Source organism: Crinia signifera, chromosome 7 (genome assembly GCF_055691185.1).
Source record: "Crinia signifera chromosome 7, ASM5569118v1, whole genome shotgun sequence".
Classification (NCBI taxonomy): Eukaryota; Metazoa; Chordata; class Amphibia; order Anura; family Myobatrachidae; genus Crinia; species Crinia signifera.
The window spans coordinates 74,569,634-74,587,171 of NC_139223.1; the positions used below are offsets into that span (position 1 = coordinate 74,569,634).

Genomic DNA, 17,538 nt, shown 5'->3' on the forward strand with positions numbered 1-17,538 from the left:
CGGGTCCTATGATCACCCATCGGCAAAAGTAAAAAAAAAAATCATAATGTCCGCAGCCAGCCAGTGACTGCTTGCCATGTCCTCGTAGGCAATCTGATGGCAGAGAAAAGCTCCTGAAGAACAAGCCCTGGGAGGCGGTGGCCATGCAAAAGAGCTGAAAAGGCCGTCGCCCCCAGTTAAAGACACCACTGCAGCCCTGAGGGGGCTGGTAGAGCTTGGTGCTGGTACCCAAAATACGGGAGACCCCTACTCATTTTGTCCCCTGTATTTTGGAAACCAGGGCCTGTTCTAGAGCCTGGTGCTGGTCCTTATAATAAGGGATCCACACTCACTTTGTCCCCCGTATTTTGTGAATCAGGACCGGTCCAAGATTGGCTCAGAGATCCTGGGGCTAGTCATGCTCGTGGGGAGGTACCCCACACCATTTTTTTTACATTATTTATTTTTCTATTATAGACAATTGAAGATGACACTCCCCTAGGCTTTATGCCAACACATTATTTAAATACGTTTTTTTTATTCCCCTGAAGTCGCCTAAACACTTTCTGTGAGAGATTTTAAATCTCTCATGCTGAATCTCTCTTTATGAATCTGTGGCACCCATCTCTCAACTGTGTGGGTCACTTATCTGAGAGATTCAGTCTAAGGCAGGGCTGGGCAACACCGGCCCTCCAGATGTTAGTGAACTACACATCCCAGGATGCTTTGCATTAGTTTTGCTATGTGGCCATGCTGAAACTGATGCAAGGCATGCTGGGATGTGTAGTTCATCAACATCTGGAGGGCCGGTGTTGCCCAGCCCTGGTCTAAGGGAAACCTCTCATGCTGAATCTCCCATCATGATTCTCTGGTACAAATCTGTCCGTGTGTGTAAGGCCCTTTAGACTACCAACACTCAGCTTTGCACTATCTGAGATCTTTTACAGCAAATCATTGATCTGCATGTGTTTTTCATTAGTTTCCAACTTTCCATAGCCTGCCTCCTGAGAACTGGCCCATCCAAGTATGTGACACGGTATCCATATACCCTCACCAAGTAAGTGCCATAATACCTATGTACCCTTACTCTCATGTAATACTTACGACCGAATAACCGCCTCCGACACTAAATAACAGCATTGATCTAGAGCCAATTAAGCTTCCAACAATATTCAATACCTGCGACATGTAAATGTACATTGAATGCTGCATACATCTTGAATGCAGCATATATACTGTCTCCAATTGCTCAAGAACTGATCAGCAGAAGTTTGTACTAACCTTTTCGGAGGAGCATGGAAAATGTATGGTGGGGAAAGGCAGTTTAGTCTAATAGAAATAACAAACACTTTATAACAGTTTTGCAGACTATTTGTAATAAAATTAAACAAAGTTATGGTTCATACACGGTCATTAACAAAAAAATATGTTTACTACAGCAGCCATTATTTTTGCATAGACCTTAAAAACACGGAGGTGTTAGTACACTTGTTACCTACATATTGGAGGCAGCTAGTTAGTTGAACCAATATTTTTGAGAGCACAACATATCAATTCACCATTAACCAGTTCTTTAAATATTAGTACCATTCATCAAGAATGAGCCTAGTTCTCTGCCTAATGCATAGACTGGCAGCACTTTCAGGAGGATTGGATCAGGCCACAAATGGTTATGTTCATAGCCTGTAGACGATACCACAGGGACTTTAATATTTTCTTAATATAAGATAGTTCATGGATTTTGCAGTTTAAAAAGATAAATTTACACAAACTGGAAATATGGTTTCTGGTGATATATTCCAAGTCAATATAAAAAAAAAAGGGGGGGGGGGGGGGGGTAATACACGTGTAAGATCAGGTTACTCACCAGATTGTACAAGCATAAAGAACCTAGGTAATTCGTTTTTAGTAAAATATACAAGTGACTAAACAGGACTAAGTCCATGCTAAACTAAACTAGTTTTTGTCAAAATAAAGTGTCTTTAAAATAGGAAACCTTGATGGTCAAACTGGGAACGGTTTGCCATTATGCCTGGTTTTCCTAGTGCCGTCATCTTTTGCCCACTGCCTTTGAATAAGTGATAGAGCAGCAGTTTTATTCAAGTCCAGCTCTGTATAGAATTGAGACTGGTGACCGGTGTTCCCCAGCAGAGAGCTGTCAATGCTCTGAGGCGTTTGGGGGTTGTCAGAATCGCAGCCGCTCTCCATCTCTACCTGGATATAATTGAGAGTCTTTGATTCATGGGTTGCTTGTCTCATATCATAGTTAAAATAAGTAGGCATGCAGTCTTGACAAGTCATCGAGTCTCTCCTTGATGAATATGGTTTGACTGCATGACACAAATGGTGTTCTTCATTCACATGTGGAGTTTTTAGTTCCAAGCTATTTTTTTCCTCAAAGAGAGACGGAGAGGAGGGCTGACTACCAAAGCAGCCTGTTGACATCCATGTTGAAATAAAGTTATTACTTTGGGAATCTGAGCTACTCACTGAAACCAACATGCTCCGTGACCGCACACACTCTCTTGGAATGGCTGCAACATTTTCATATCCCATTTTTCTAATGCACATGGCCTCACTGTCATAGCCGGTATCCCAAATGGCACCATTTAAGTCTCCAGAGTGTATACTACTCAGATTCTCCATATCTTCTCTTTCCATTATATTCCTAAATAAAGATGTTGGGTAGGCTCTAACTCCACGATATTCCTCTCCCTCAAAAAAGCAGCGAATTGAAGCTTGGCTGACACCACCATCAGAGACCTTCTTTGCTAGTGGTAAGTGGTATGCAGCTTCTATTTTCACATCCTTATCATTGTTGGAAGTGTCAGACTGAAAGACAAAACCAACCATTAGAACAGGTGTGACCAAAAATAAAAAAATGTAATTTCCAATGGGATGACAAAATATTAAAAGGAGTCTCACATCTTCTGAGGATCTTGTGAATACTGGGTCAGACATAAGCTCACTCCCAATAGGCTCAGGTCTCTGAGAGGATGATAAAACCGCGGTAGCAGCCAGGAAAGAAGGATAGGTCTCATATCTGTATGGTAAAGCTTGTTCAACACCTGTCAAAGAGACCATATGAAACCCAACAGTTTAAGTATATCAACTCTCCAAAGCAGAAGTTGTCAATAGCACACTCTAAACAATATAGTGGTATGGTATATTCTTGTACAAGATTTAGGAGTATTGTTGGCCTCCATTTTAGAATGTATAGGAGAATGCTCTTCTCCTGGGTATCCAATCAAGAGCCACATGGGGGTTTGGGGCTTATGGTTTTCAAATCTTTGAAAATATAAAAGATTAGAAAACCACAAGCCTCCAGATGGGCATGGACAGACATTGTAGTAACAAGCACAGGGAGTGCTCAGGGAACGCTGGACACACCACTGAAATGATGTACACATTGGGTCACTTCGTTTGGCCACTCCCCCATTTTGCCATGGCTCTGCACTATTTCTGTGGCACCACCACTAATTGTCCCGCTCCCGGACAAAGTTGTGAGGTATATAACTGCACCCTACTTGTGTGCAACTCTCAATTAGCTTCATGAATCTTAGCAAAAGTAAGTCAGTGTTAAGAGGCATACACACGCAGAGATATGTGCTAAGCTATTTATGGTAGGTGATCTCCCTGTGTCCAGATCTCCCACGGAGAGCACATACACATGCAGTGATTTGTGCTGAGCAATTTTGCTTAAGCAAAAAAAAGGCAGGGTAGTGGTTCAGAATGAGATACTGTATCTCGATCACTATCTCTCATTCTGTACACACTCACAGAGATTTGCAGTCACTAAACATAGCGACATGCAGGAATGTGCATCGTAATGGCTCAGGGCTCAAATCATTCTACAACAACACATTGTACTTACTTAAGGGAGCTTCATATTCTGTATCAGAGCCGATACTTATTCGGTTATTCTGCATGCACCTTTGTAATACGTTAAATAGATCTTCAGCATGGTTGCACTTAAAACCAAATATTCCTAAATTAAAAAAAAAAAAAAAAAAAATTGTTCTAGTTTTTAGGGATAACAAAATACATTCAAAATATAATAAAATGTCATGTTATGAAAATAAATTATGTGACTATCAAGTCAACATGCAGTAAACCAGTAACACTGGCTACCCTAGTGCTGAGATTCTACAGTCAGCTGAATTTTTGAAACGCAAGATTCATTAATGTAATGTTAGCACTACTCCAACTTGACCAATAGAGAGAGACTAGCGAGAGAATTTCTAGTAGTGGTGTAGTAGTAAGCCCACTCAGGTTGCTCAAGGAAGAGAAACCACCATCTACAGTACTGTACAACCAAAAATCTGATCAATTCGTGAAACAAGATCATCCAGTCATACTATGGAAGGAGGCAGTTTGTAGTAAACCTCTGGTCACCCTACTTTGATGATGCTGAGGTGCGGCAACTCCCTTCTTACCTTGGAGAGGGAGGAACGGGGCTGTAACTAGTGGTGTGCCACGGCTGCAGTCAAGCAGGGCAGTGGGGGTGGTGCCATCATAGGTGCCGATTCTGTGGGTGCTCAAGGGCCCGAGCACCCACAGAAATTGAGGAGCACCCACGGGCCCGAGTCCCGCCATATTAACTTGCTAATTTGCGACTGCAGCACCCACATCGTCGGACCTGCCATCTGGGAAACAGTATGCCGGGAAGGAGTGTATTCTGTCCGCTGAGTACCTGCACTGTGGGGGAAATTTATGTACCTGCACTGTGGGGGAAATTTATGTATGTGGAACTCTGTTGCCGTCATTTGAATATTGGAGACAATTTTAATTTATATTATGGAGCACAGTTATTTTGTGGCCACACCCCTTCCCGATGAAGACACTCCTCTATATTTTTGGCATGAGCACCCACCAGCATAAAAACATAAAATCGGCACCTAGGGGCGCCATCACAGTGAATGGAATGTCACCCTGCATCACTGCTACAGATCAACACTGCAGACAATCTTTACTGCTCAGAGCTGCTGTAACATTCTGCAACTCTGACTTGGACAGTACTTCCAGTGCATCACAGCATGTATGAGCAGTGGTCATCAGCTATGCAGGTAGGAAACTGCAAGCTAGCATTTCAGCACCTGGTGCTCAGTATGGCAGCAACATAGGCCAATACGTCACTGATTAGGAATTTTAGTCACCTTCTAAACATCAGTGGCCTTACAGATCACAGTGCCCCCACAGCCTTGATCACTGCTGCAATACCAACAGGCACACTGCACAGCCAGTGGAGTAACTCTGGGAGTTTGAATCCAATAACTGAAAGCTAGCGATATTGCTTCTGTGGCTGGCCCCCTCTCCTAGTCACATAGACAACACCCTCTCTTTATTCTAAAATTGCATTTTGTAAGTGTCACACCCTGTATAAGAACCCATGACCTGTTTCCCTGGAAGCGGACACCTTACTGATTGAGCTATTTGGTCATGCTTAGGAACGCTGCAAGTTTGGCGGGGGGTCCATGGGTCAAATGGTGCGAATTGTGTCTTTTTAACCCCGTCCACCGCAGTGCAATGTCTGAAATAACTGCATTGCATGGCGGGGGGCATGGCTAAAATGACGCTGTCACTGTCCACACCCCCAAACAAGTAGCCCCTCCTGTGGCTCCACCCCCTCCCCCATTTCGCTCCTGGTGGCCGCTCCTGAGCGGACAATCAGAAAGTGAAGTATGAACTATAGTGTATAAGGGCACTTTGATATTTAGCACAGTATGCTGGCCTCTACATTTAAAAATATATATATATATATACCTTCTCCAGTCTGACATCTTCTTCCACAGACGAATGAGAAGAGATTGGAATCGTAACCATATTTCATTAGGCTGATGTAAGGCCATTTCACAAACCCTCCTCTTTTTACATGAAAAATTAAAGATGTTTCTGTAAGCTCCATAACTCCTGGACAAATCTTCTCACCATTGTCATTCACATTTACAACCTAGAAGAAAACAAATTCAGTTTTGAAATAGTGGTCTGTAGTTCCATGATAACCAGTTAGGGCTCCACATCAGTTTTCACTGTTCACCATAGTAGACGTGCAAAATGTCCAAAACTGACAGCTGCAGCACAAATCTACAATTACCAAACCATAGTGTCCGCTCTCATCTATTGCATACAATTGTCCATAATGGTAAGACAAAAATGGAATTGAATACATAAAACAACGGATTAAGGGGCCCATTTATTATCACGGCAGGATGTATCATCCCCCGCTCACAGGGACAGGGCTCTGAAAGTAGCCCGTCCCTTCGATGTGCTGAGTCAGGTGCCAAGGGGGTCTGCTAATACACGGTTAGCGCTTACCACACTGCCCCGGCAGCAGTGCTGTGTGGCTACAATGAGCTACCACCATCTCAGAATGTCGGTAGCCCAGGGATGTCCTGCACTGCAGCCAGGTGTTGATACATCGGGCAGCTTCGCATCCCCCATAGAAACCTATGGGGGTGGCGGCCGTCGGTGGTGCAGGAGGGATGGGAGATTTCTGCTGCAGTCCCTTCTGAAACATTTGGGGGATACTTAATATTTGTGGCTTACCTACGAAAACGTGTGTTTTCGGATATTTAACCGCAAATATAGAATGATAAATGGGCCCCAAAGTATTTGATTAGGTACTTGTGTAATAGCACGGTGCCGGTTATGAAGTTAGCGTAGCGTCCCTGTCAGAATCAACGTAGTATTCCCGAGGTCGCTTAGCATAGTTGGCGCAACTGTCAGAAGTAGCGTAGTGTTTCCGAGGCCAGCATAGTCAGTCAGAGGTGAAGGTGAAATGACTGCATTATTTCTGATGCTGTTAATTAGGAACGGCTGCAGAACCTCTCAGCATGTTTAACCTGCCGCAGACAGAGGAGGATTCGGTGGCTTTTTTTCAGCAGCACCATTTTCTGCCACTGACACAAACCTGTGTTAATGGACACCCCATGCGCTTGAGTATGAAGGAGTGCATGTGGCGCTGACACATTGAAAAAGGTCAGTCTCTGTGCGGCACATTGGTTCCCGGCGTGTCGTGTACCATTTCTTACCCTCATCCGTTTTATTTATTCATGGACAGAGGAGCTCACAAGCATATCATTTTTTTCTGAGCGACAACTAAAGTTGTCGAATAAAACCACTGTGCGGGCGGCTTCTGGCTTCCGCCCTTCTCCTGTGTGTTTGATCGGTGGTGTCATTTTGCCTCTTTCTTATGTATTTTGTTATTGGCCGGGGGTGGGGCACTAAAAACCCTCAAAAAAGACTACGCGATCATTATTAAACCCGCGGACAAGGGCGGAGCAATCATGGTAATGGATAGAGAAATGTACGATGCAGAAACAATAAAACAACTGGCAGATAATAATACATACTGTACAATAAACTATCCTAGATCCCAACCAGTAAGTTTGCAGCAGAATTGGAAACATTATTGAAGAAAGGATATGACAAGAGGAGACTAAACAAACAGGAGTATGAATACCTGAGATCAAAGAACCCCATTATACCAATTATATACCATCTACCAAAGATCCACAAGGATGCCAAAAACCCTCTGGGTCGCCCGACAGTCGCAGGAATTGAGTTGATTACCTCAAACCTGTCGGAGTATATTGATAAATTCCTACATCCCATCCTCAAAACAAAACGGATATATCAGAGACAACACACACATGTTTTGACAATGTTAAAATAAATAGAATGGAAAGACACCTATCTACTGGTGATATGTGATGTAAAAGCACTGTACACATGCATAGACCACCAACACGGTTGTAAAAATGTGAGGAAAAGGCTGGGAAACACCAAGCTAAACCAAGACCAGAGAGAAGTCATTATAGAAGCAATGGAGTTCATTTTAACACATAATTGCTTCTGCTATGAAAACACTTTCTACTTACAGTGCAGAGGCACAGCAATGGGGACAAAATTTGCCCCTCATATGCCAACCTTTTCTTGGCACAATGGGAAACAGAGACCATCTGGGGGTCCAACCGGGAGAAAGGACAAATAAAACTTTGGGCTAGATACATTGACGATGTAATCATCGACGATGGAAGAGAGGAATATTTAAAACAGTTCATAGAGACAATAAACAAGAACACCATCAATCTCAAATTCACCAGTACCATAAGCAAAACCGACAAACTTTTTGGACTTGAACATCTACAAAAGAAATGGCAAAATATAAACTAAGACCTAAATAAAAAGAGACGGATTGCAACAGCTACCTTGAAGCAACAAGCAACCACCACAAACAGTGGTTAAAAAAACATACCAGGCGGACAAATGAGGAGAGTCCGTAAGAACTGTTCCAGAGTGGAGGATTACTCTGTACAGGCAGCAGAAGGGATCGAAAATTTCAAGGAAAAACACTTCGACCCAAATTTCCTACAGGAAGAAAGGAAAATGATAGAAGGGATCAGAAGAGACGATCTTCTAATAACTAAAGAAAAGAACAAACAATAAGGAAATAAACAAAGAGATCACCTTCATCTCAGAATACTCGTCACAAAGTTAATGGCTAGAGAAAAGCCTAAAGAGACATTGGCACATCTTACACACCCATGCATGCAGCAGGGTTTTCGAGTATCTAGAAACCCCCCTGCCCACCGCGGGAAACAGCAGTGCAGATGACAAGTTTTTTTTTAGGCTCCCAGCAGCTGAGACTGAGAGACAGGCTGCTGGCTTACAGCAGGGGGAGCTACGGTAGCTGCAGAGGCAGCATGCAGCTACGCTTCTCCCAGGCAGGCTGTGCTCCATGCAGCCGGGCTGATCACTCAGGGTGGGATGTTCAGAAGCTGAGGAGGTAGGTGTTATATGCCTCAGGCTTCAGTTATTATTTTGGCAGGGTGAGGGACTTGCTTAAGTGATGTTTGATAAAAAAGGGAGGGTGTGTGTTCATGCTATGTATCCGTCAGTGTGTATGTAAGTATACATGCTATGTGTGTTTTATGTTGTGGGTGTATGCTATGTGTGTGTCAGTGTGTATATAATAGGCGTATCAGTGTGTATGCGGAGTCTATGCAGGCTATGTGTGTATATGCTGTGTGTGTGTGTATACTGCTTTCTGTTTTATATGCTATTGCTCTGTGTGTGTGTGTGTGTGTGTGTGTGTGTGTGTGTGTGTGTACAGTATGTATGCTCTATGTATGTGTTTATCTGCAGTGTGGATGTATATGTTGTTGTAATATGCCATGTAAGTACAGTATGTATACTGTGTGTATGTGTGTGAAAAATGATCAGAAACCCCCTCAGCAAAATCTTGCGTTTTTCCCTTTTACAAGCGGATGAAGAACTAAAAAAATTCTTCCCGAAACACCCACGAGTCATTTATAGGAGAACAAAGAATAGCCAGAACTCACTGGTCCGCAGCTATCTCAAACCTGCTAAGGAAACATCAAATCCATAACACGCACAAAAGGATTCTCAAGGTGCAGCGATTGTACAGCCTGCAAAAAGACGTCGATCAGGGACACCAAAATAATAAAAAAAAGTAACATCATCATCAAATGGAAAGGACTATAGTATAGAAGATCGCATCACATGCAACACCACAGGGGTCATCTACATGTTAGAATGCCCCTGTGGAATGCAGTACATAGGAAAGACCAAAAGAAAACTGCATGTGAGGGGTACAAGAACACTTGTGCAATATTAAAAATTGAAAAGAAAACCACAGCATCCCCCTACATTATAAAGAAAAACACAACAGCGACACAAACACACTGAAGTTTGTTGGCCTGAAGAAAGTTAGTAAATATTGGAGAGGAGGAAATCAAGAAACAGTCCTAACGAAGGAAGAAACCAAACTGATATAACACATGGGTGCCCTAGCACCAAAAAGGACTAAACATCAACTTTGAGATTGCGGCCTTCCTGTAGAATATACACCATCAGTCCCTCCATACTCCAAATCCACCACCCCTCCCCAATATACCACCCTTTTAGATAACTACCGCTCTATAACCTTGACCCTACAGTTCCTCTAAGAACAACACTAACCTTGACATAAGGGGTAACCCTACAGTCACCCACGTCAAAGCATAGACCTTTAACTCATCCCTATCACTATGTTTCCCTCATGTTGATTGTTCCCACCCAGTCCTGTAAATTTATGTCTAACCTACACACACTGAACATAGATAGATACAGTGGCGTAACTACCTAAATTTCGCCCCCCCGCCGCAGATTTTTCGGCGCCCACCTCCCCTCCCTCCCCTCGGCGTACCTGACCGGCCGCATCTGCGAAAATGGCTGCCCCATACTGCAGACAGAAAACTGTCTGCAGTATGGCGGCAGCCATTTTCTAAGTGTCCATTTTCATTATAGCTGCAGGAGCCGGCACCGGGAGAGACGGGACCGTGACAGCAGGGCAGCAGCGGGTAAGTACGGTAACTATAGCTCCGCAGACCCCCGGCGCCCATATGTTCTCTGCGCCTCCCCGCCACCGCGGGGGCTGTGGAGCTATAGCTATGCCACTGGATAGATAGATATAAATGATACCGCCGATCAAACACGCAAAAGAAGGGCAGAAGCCACCCACACAGAAGGGAAGGGCGGAAGTGATGCGGCGCACTCAACATCTGGCCAGGCAGAAGCCGCTCACCGCGAAACAGAAGGAGAAGGGCGGAAGTGATAAGACACTGGCATCGGCCAGAAGCCCCAGCAGCCAGCAACCACCGCCCACACTGCAGAACAGCCAGAAGCAGTATCCGGCAGCCACTGCAAACTACAAGAAGGGCGGAAGGGACGCGATACTGGCACTGGCCGGAAGCCCCGGCAGCCAGCAAGTACCGCCCACATCATAGAACACTAATTAAGATGCCTATAAAGACCTGAGGGGGAGAATCCCAGTGACTATCAAACATCCTGAGGAAGCCAGCACATGGTGAAACTAGTTGATGTGAGTATTACTGGACCCACAGTGCACACCAGCAACGCTAAAACGGGAGTCTGCCGGACAGACACTTCACCGCTACTCTTTGAGGCAAGGTATTTTGCTCATTTCAGCCACACCATCGAGTACCATTCATCCTCATGCTCATTTGGGCTCTGACATGGAGCAGCATATACGTTTATGCCAGAAGACCACACTCTTCAACCGCAAAAATTAACCGGTTCCACACACATACACAACACGTTTGTCTTCTTGTTCCCCACCCACCCTATTGTCTGTGTGTACCGGTACTAGTGGTTAAAAACCTGTGCAATACATATTCTCCAAACACACCATAAATTGATTGATGAATGTATGGTACTTGTGTAGTTTCACGGCGCTGTGCGTCTGAGTCCCCTTGCGAGGCATGGAGTTAAGTTAGTTTGGCAAGAGCACAACCCGGAAGTAGCACCGTGAAGCTACACAAGAACCGAATGTATTTATGCAAATTACATTTACCCTAGGATTAAACTGTAGAAATGGACATTATCTCTCTACTGTATATATGCCAAATCATAACTAATTGATTATATATATTTTTTACCCCTATTTCTGTATACATTGAGTCATAAACCGATTTTTTATTGTTCTGCTAACAGTTTTTATAAATTTTATTGTATGTAATTATAACTTGTTATCCTCATTGATTGACAAATAAAAATCACCCTTCTTTTTACAAAGTATCTTGAATCATGATCTTCATTTGAAGCCCACCCAGATACACTTACTCTAGTTATATACGAGCGCAGAGTGACAACTTTTCCCGGTGTACCCCAAACCCTTTTGACGTGACTTTAAGGTATTGTAGTGTACCTATACACTCCGCAGCCACTTAGTCCAAAGCGCAGCATCTGAGCACCAAAACTCCACCATGGACTTAATGTCGCAGCCCCAATGCCGGATTGGTGGTCCGGGAAAAATAGTGAGGTGGATGAGAGTCTGTTTGTACAGAGGAAATGACATGTCGGACGCGTGCTACCTCAACAGTGGCTGTTTGGAGGCATTTCCAGAGACACTGGTGACTGTTTCATAATCAGAATCAACTTTATTGGCCATGTGTGCTTGCGCACACTAGGAGTTTTTTGTGGGTTACAGTGCAGCTTCAAGCAGGGATGGGGGGGTGGGGGGGCATTACATCCATTTGTTAAGACATTACATGTGGGGAACACATACTCGCCTAGCTGCACAGCACCTAGGCAGCCATCAGCGGCACCACTGGTCATTGCAGCAACCAGGTAGGTAACAATATAAGCAGAGACAGCACAGTTATCACACAGGGAACATATACGCCGTCAAGCTGCACAGTGCCTAGGCAGCCATAAGGTCTGTGGAAATACGTGGCGCCAGCACCCTGATGTCCGCCATCAACAAATATATAGAACCGGTGACAACTATATATTCGGATTGCTGGCATGCAACAGCTGGAGCAGCAGGGCACCACCATGCACGGGTGAACCACTGCTATAATTTCGTTAATCTGGACACTGAGGTTCATATCCAAAGCATTGAATGCCTTTGGGGATTGTGTAAGTGGCGCAACAAATGGCAAAGGGCCACTGCGCGCCAGAATCTGGACTCCTATCTCCAGGAATTCATTTGGTGAAAAATTGTCGGCGCAGAAAACGCTTTCCAGCGTATTCTTTATGCTCTTACTCTGCTCCCAAAGGCGGACAAAGCAGAGGACACAGATGCAGACACAACTGCATCAACTTCAGCTGCAGTTTCTGTGAATGCAGAATCAGAAGAATGACTGTTTAATTATTTTCTTTGGTATTATTGTACTTTGTTAAGTTGCTTTTTCCTTCTTTATTATCAGTGCTGCAAGTAAGGGGGTATGGCGTGGTACGGAGTACCTGTAAGAAATATGTTGCAGGTACGCAGTACCACTTACCCCCTGACCCACTGTCAATTCTATTTTTATTTTAAGTCTAAATATAATGCATCCGCAGCCCGCCCACCCAGCGTTATGATTGGTGATGGATGCAGCTATCGGCTACTGCTGATTTAGCCTGTCACACTGACAGGCATCAGCGGTGCTGACAGCATGAAGAACAGGCTCCACAATTGTAAGCACAAGCTGTCCTGCTCTCCCCCAAGCAAGAGCCAACCTACCCCCAGTCATTCCCGGTTGTTTCTCATTCCTTGTCTCCTGATGCCATGCTACTATTGTCATTTAGTCACTCCTCTAGCTTTGTGTGACCACGCCCCCTCATGACACATGGCCACGCCCATTTTTGGTGGAGGCTATCAGTACCACCAAGAAAAAAATCTTACTTGCACCACTGTTTATTATTAACTAAAATCCAGTTACCAGTTAACATATGTTGTCATTACGGTCTCAGATGTATGATATGGCAGGTGTGAATGTATTCCTGAAACACCCCCACTATCCACACCAGCCCGAAGCATGGCGATCGCAGCGAGCCCCACAAAGGGACACGTTACACGTCCCCCCCAAATGGCTGCCCCCTAATAGCAGACAGTTTTTACGGATGCTAGAGGAGGCCGCCGCCTCCTCTAACATCCCTAAAAAAAACTGTCTGCTGTACGGGGGCAGCCATTTTGTCGTGTCATTTTTCATTACTGCAGGAGACGGAGCCCGGAGGCTATCTGCGGTGCCGGACTGAATGCGGGGCCGGCGGCGGCATGCGGAGTGGTAAGGTAATTTTTTGGCGGGGGGGCGCCACAATATTAGTTACGCCTCAGTACCCCCGACCTGTTTATACCCCCACTATCCACAAATCTGCCTGAAGTTGATTTTATAAAGTGTGACAAGCGCAGCGAGCCACCGAGCCCGAAGCGTGGCGAGTGCAGCGAGTCCTGCGAGGGGACGCAAATTACTTTATATGTATTCCGCATCCCATCGCTACGCTCGCCACACTTCGTTCAACTCCACGCTGACAGTTGGCTAGTGGGGGTATGAACAGGTTGAAGGGATACGCAACGCGTCCGCCCGCCACGCTTCCAGCTGGCGTGGATAGTGGTTGTTTGAAAAGGAGGCATTTGCGCCAGTATGTAACATGGAGCCTCATTTATTGTGCATAAGACACACTTGCGCCCGCATACCCACTTTGTGCACGAGACGCATGTGCTACCGAACACCCTAACCCTGTCTCCCTGAAGCGAACATGGGCAGGGTTGCCATACCCTGCCGCAATATTTACTGAGACGCAGGAGCTGTCTGAGACACACCTGCGTCTCAGACAGCTGGAGCGCCTCTCCACTGGCACCCGCCAGCGCAGGGGATCTGGCAGTTACCAGATATATGTGAGAGGCGCTCACTAGGCTGGCCATGGACGCTGGGGACAGTTCCAAGGACCGAGCCAGGCTGCCACGGAGTCACTACGCTAAGGCCCTTATTCTAGTTGACTCAGGCGGATGCGTATTTTCAGACAGGAACCGAGTGTTCTTAGCCCCGCCTACCGTACGGATCGCTCACACCGTCCGAACGCGGTAAGACGCCGAGCTAACGGACCGCGAGTGGATGTTTCATGTGAACACCTCCATCTGTGGTAACCTCCCCCATCCTCCGATGGTCGCCGGCCATCAAATAAAGGACCGATTGGTCAGGCAGCAACGAGTGCTCCAGACCACTCGGACATGTTTCCGTATGAAAGCAGGGATATGGGCAGGCAGCTGACATCTGGCTATGTCAACTGTTCGCCCCCCCCCCCACACGCGCGTCACGGCTGCATGCCCAGCGTTTTCATGGGAATGCCCATGAAACGCAGAGCGTATGCATATGGTAATGAGCCCAAACAGCCCTTCACGACCCACATGCGCAGATACGCCCCTGCACACGTGCAAACATTGGCCGTCCGACCGAACACGGAGCCGTCCGAGTCAATCAGAATAGGGCCCTAAGTACGCTAACTACGCTAAATACGCTAGGCAGCCTTTGGGCTACGCTGACAGCGGAGCTTAGCCTACGCTGAAAACGTAGCGTAGCCGGGCGCCGTACATTTACACAAGTACCTTTGATTAATTTACTAAAAAGGATGTTATGTCCAACACAATAAATACAAGTTTCCATACAACTGGTGTAAATCATTTGTACTACGAAACGAAAAAAAAAAAAACGTTGCATTAGTAATGAAGAAGATGTATTAAGCCTAAAGGTGCCCATACACGTTGCGATTAAAGTTCAAAACGCATTGCATGTGGTTATAATTGCACAGTGTACCTGCAGCGATGCGATGCAATGCGCGTCCCCACTGGTACAATATTGTATAGCACAAAAAGTATGTGCTGGCAGTACTTTTTGTGCTACATCGCATCGCATCACTTTTGTAGTACAGTGCGATGCGATGTACCTAGTGGCCATTAGGGACTATATACTTTAAAAAAAAAGAATAAAAAAAAAAAAAAAAAAGCTAAAATCGCATAGTACACATTACATCGAAGAAGAAAAATCGCACAGCACCATTGTACAGTACAAAGCGCACAGCACACAAAATCGCAATGTGTATGGGCTGGCACCTTTAATAAGAGATAAAGGGTGATAAAGAGAGATGAACATCCAGCCAATCACCTCCTAACTGACTTTTTTCAAACACAGCCTGTAACATGGCAGTTAGGAGGTGATTGACTGGACAGTTATCTCTCTTTATCACCCTTGCATTTGTCTCTTGTTAAGGGTTAATACCTCTGCCCCAAGGTACTAGCCAATCAGTTTATAACTGCCAGGCTGTTTTTGAAAAAGGACAGGAGCTGCTTCATAGGTACTTTACCTCTCTCCACAACTTGGTCTATAGATGCATTTATTTCCTGCCACGGCTTAGTACATATGCCAAAAGGGCTATGGCATATACAGGATTTGACCATCATAAACAAATAGGTTGCATAAATTGCTTCATGTTTCGATCACTGTGATAATTCTAACTTAACTGGCCTCAGTACCACAAATATTAGAGCAAGATTACATTACAACATTTATGGTCCATACACAGAGGGCGATTTTGCCCAGCGTGTATGGACAACGATGATGTGAAGGCAAAAAAAAAAAAAAAAAACCCAGCTCAGTGCATACACACTGAGCGATTTTCACCCTTTTGAGTGATTTTCCCGGGGGTGGACGACTGTCTATAGCAGAACGCTATGGAAAGCCTACCAGCAGATGAGCGGCGATGTTGCGGGAGCACGCGTCAGTGCTCACCGCCAGGCCGTACACACTGGGTGGCTTTTGAGCTGAGAAGCAGCACAAACGAGATAACAGATCAGCTTGGTGTGTATGGGCCTTTAGTTCTGTGGAACATGCTTACCTGAAAACAGGTTCCTCCTTCTTCAAATTCACCATGTTTGGCTCCTGTGCAGAGACAGAGACCCATGTCTTCTGAGAGGAAAATAAATCTGATATAAATCCACAGTTTAATGTGTTACACTTTCCATGAATCATTAAGTGTTCACCTACAGTATTTTCCCAACAAAACAACCTCCACACAGCAGTACACTGCACTATGTAAGAGTGGATGACACACCACAGACACACTCTAGTGCACATATACAGTAAATCATTCATTTTATATTAATTAATTTTAGCATTAGCTTTATAATATAGTTTAAAAACATAGATTATAAATAAACAAGTCAGAAAGGCAAAGTATGTCAAAGCTACTAGTTTTCTGTAACACAAAAATTAAAAGATTTCAACTGAATCCTGGGCCTCACCTTACCTGAAAGCACTTCTTTTAACAACCACTGTGCACATGTTTATTTAATTGGGGACCTAAGTCCACCCATAGAAAATAACTAATTAGATGACCAGCCAATTAAAAACTGCACCTACTATCAACTCTGCAAATCTGCTTTCTATGCACAATGGAAAGAAAAATAAATGCATTTTAACTATTAAATGACCTCATAGCCATCGTTATTTAGAATAACTGTTTTTATTTTTGAATGATGTTTAAAAGGGCTATGTGTTTACTAGCAAGACAAAGCTACAGCTAGTAAAAACATTGCCATTTTAAATACCTGGTATAACAGTGGCAGAACTTGTAAGCGGTGTGTCCAAGTGCAAAAGTATACTTTTGCCTCCGTCCACTGATTAACCCCAAGTTCATAATATACCACACACCAGTGGGTATTATGGAAAGGCAGAGGATGAAAGGAGAAGGGAGGCACAGAGTGACATGGAGAGTTAAACAGAAAAAGGGACAGGAAGAGAGTTAAGTCCCGTACACACGGGGGAGATATATTGCTCAGCAATATATTGCTAGCAATACATTGCTGAGCAATATATTGCTGAGCAATATATTGCTAGCAATACATTGCTGAGCAATATATTGCTCAGTGTCTCCTTTTCATCAGCGACCAGAGATGGTCGCTGATGAAAGAGAACCTCTGCTGGGGGTGCTGCAGAGGTAATTAGCTGGTCGCAGTAGCAAGCTCCTGCGACCAGCGATTAGAATGGGGCTGAAAACGGAAGCGCGCACCCGGCGATTTATCGCCGGGGCACACTTCCATCACTGGCAATATGGTCGCTTGCGACCATATTCCCAGCGATTATAGCCCCTATCGCCCCCGTGTGTACACAGCTTAACAGGAGTAAACCATAAGGTCCTACGCAATCCCAGTGGCACTGAGAAGGGGGATGTTTACCTTATCTTTACCCTAGGGATGGCCATCAACCATTGATGATT

General features: G+C 44.8%; 1 protein-coding gene across 1 annotated transcript; it reads right to left on the bottom strand.

The window, feature by feature from the left end:
• Positions 1-1,648: 1,648 nt before the first annotated feature.
• On the bottom strand, positions 1,649-16,624 carry LOC146019484 (fibroblast growth factor receptor substrate 2-like). Its single transcript, XM_083152007.1, has 6 exons — positions 16,570-16,624; positions 16,159-16,229; positions 5,743-5,929; positions 3,854-3,967; positions 2,905-3,047; positions 1,649-2,811 (listed from the first exon to the last, which is right to left on the bottom strand). The coding sequence occupies exons 2-6, from the start codon at positions 16,222-16,224 to the stop codon at positions 1,984-1,986; spliced, it is 1,338 nt and encodes a 445-aa protein (XP_083008133.1). The 5' UTR covers positions 16,225-16,229; positions 16,570-16,624; the 3' UTR covers positions 1,649-1,983.
• Between the last annotated feature and the right edge of the window lie 914 nt (positions 16,625-17,538).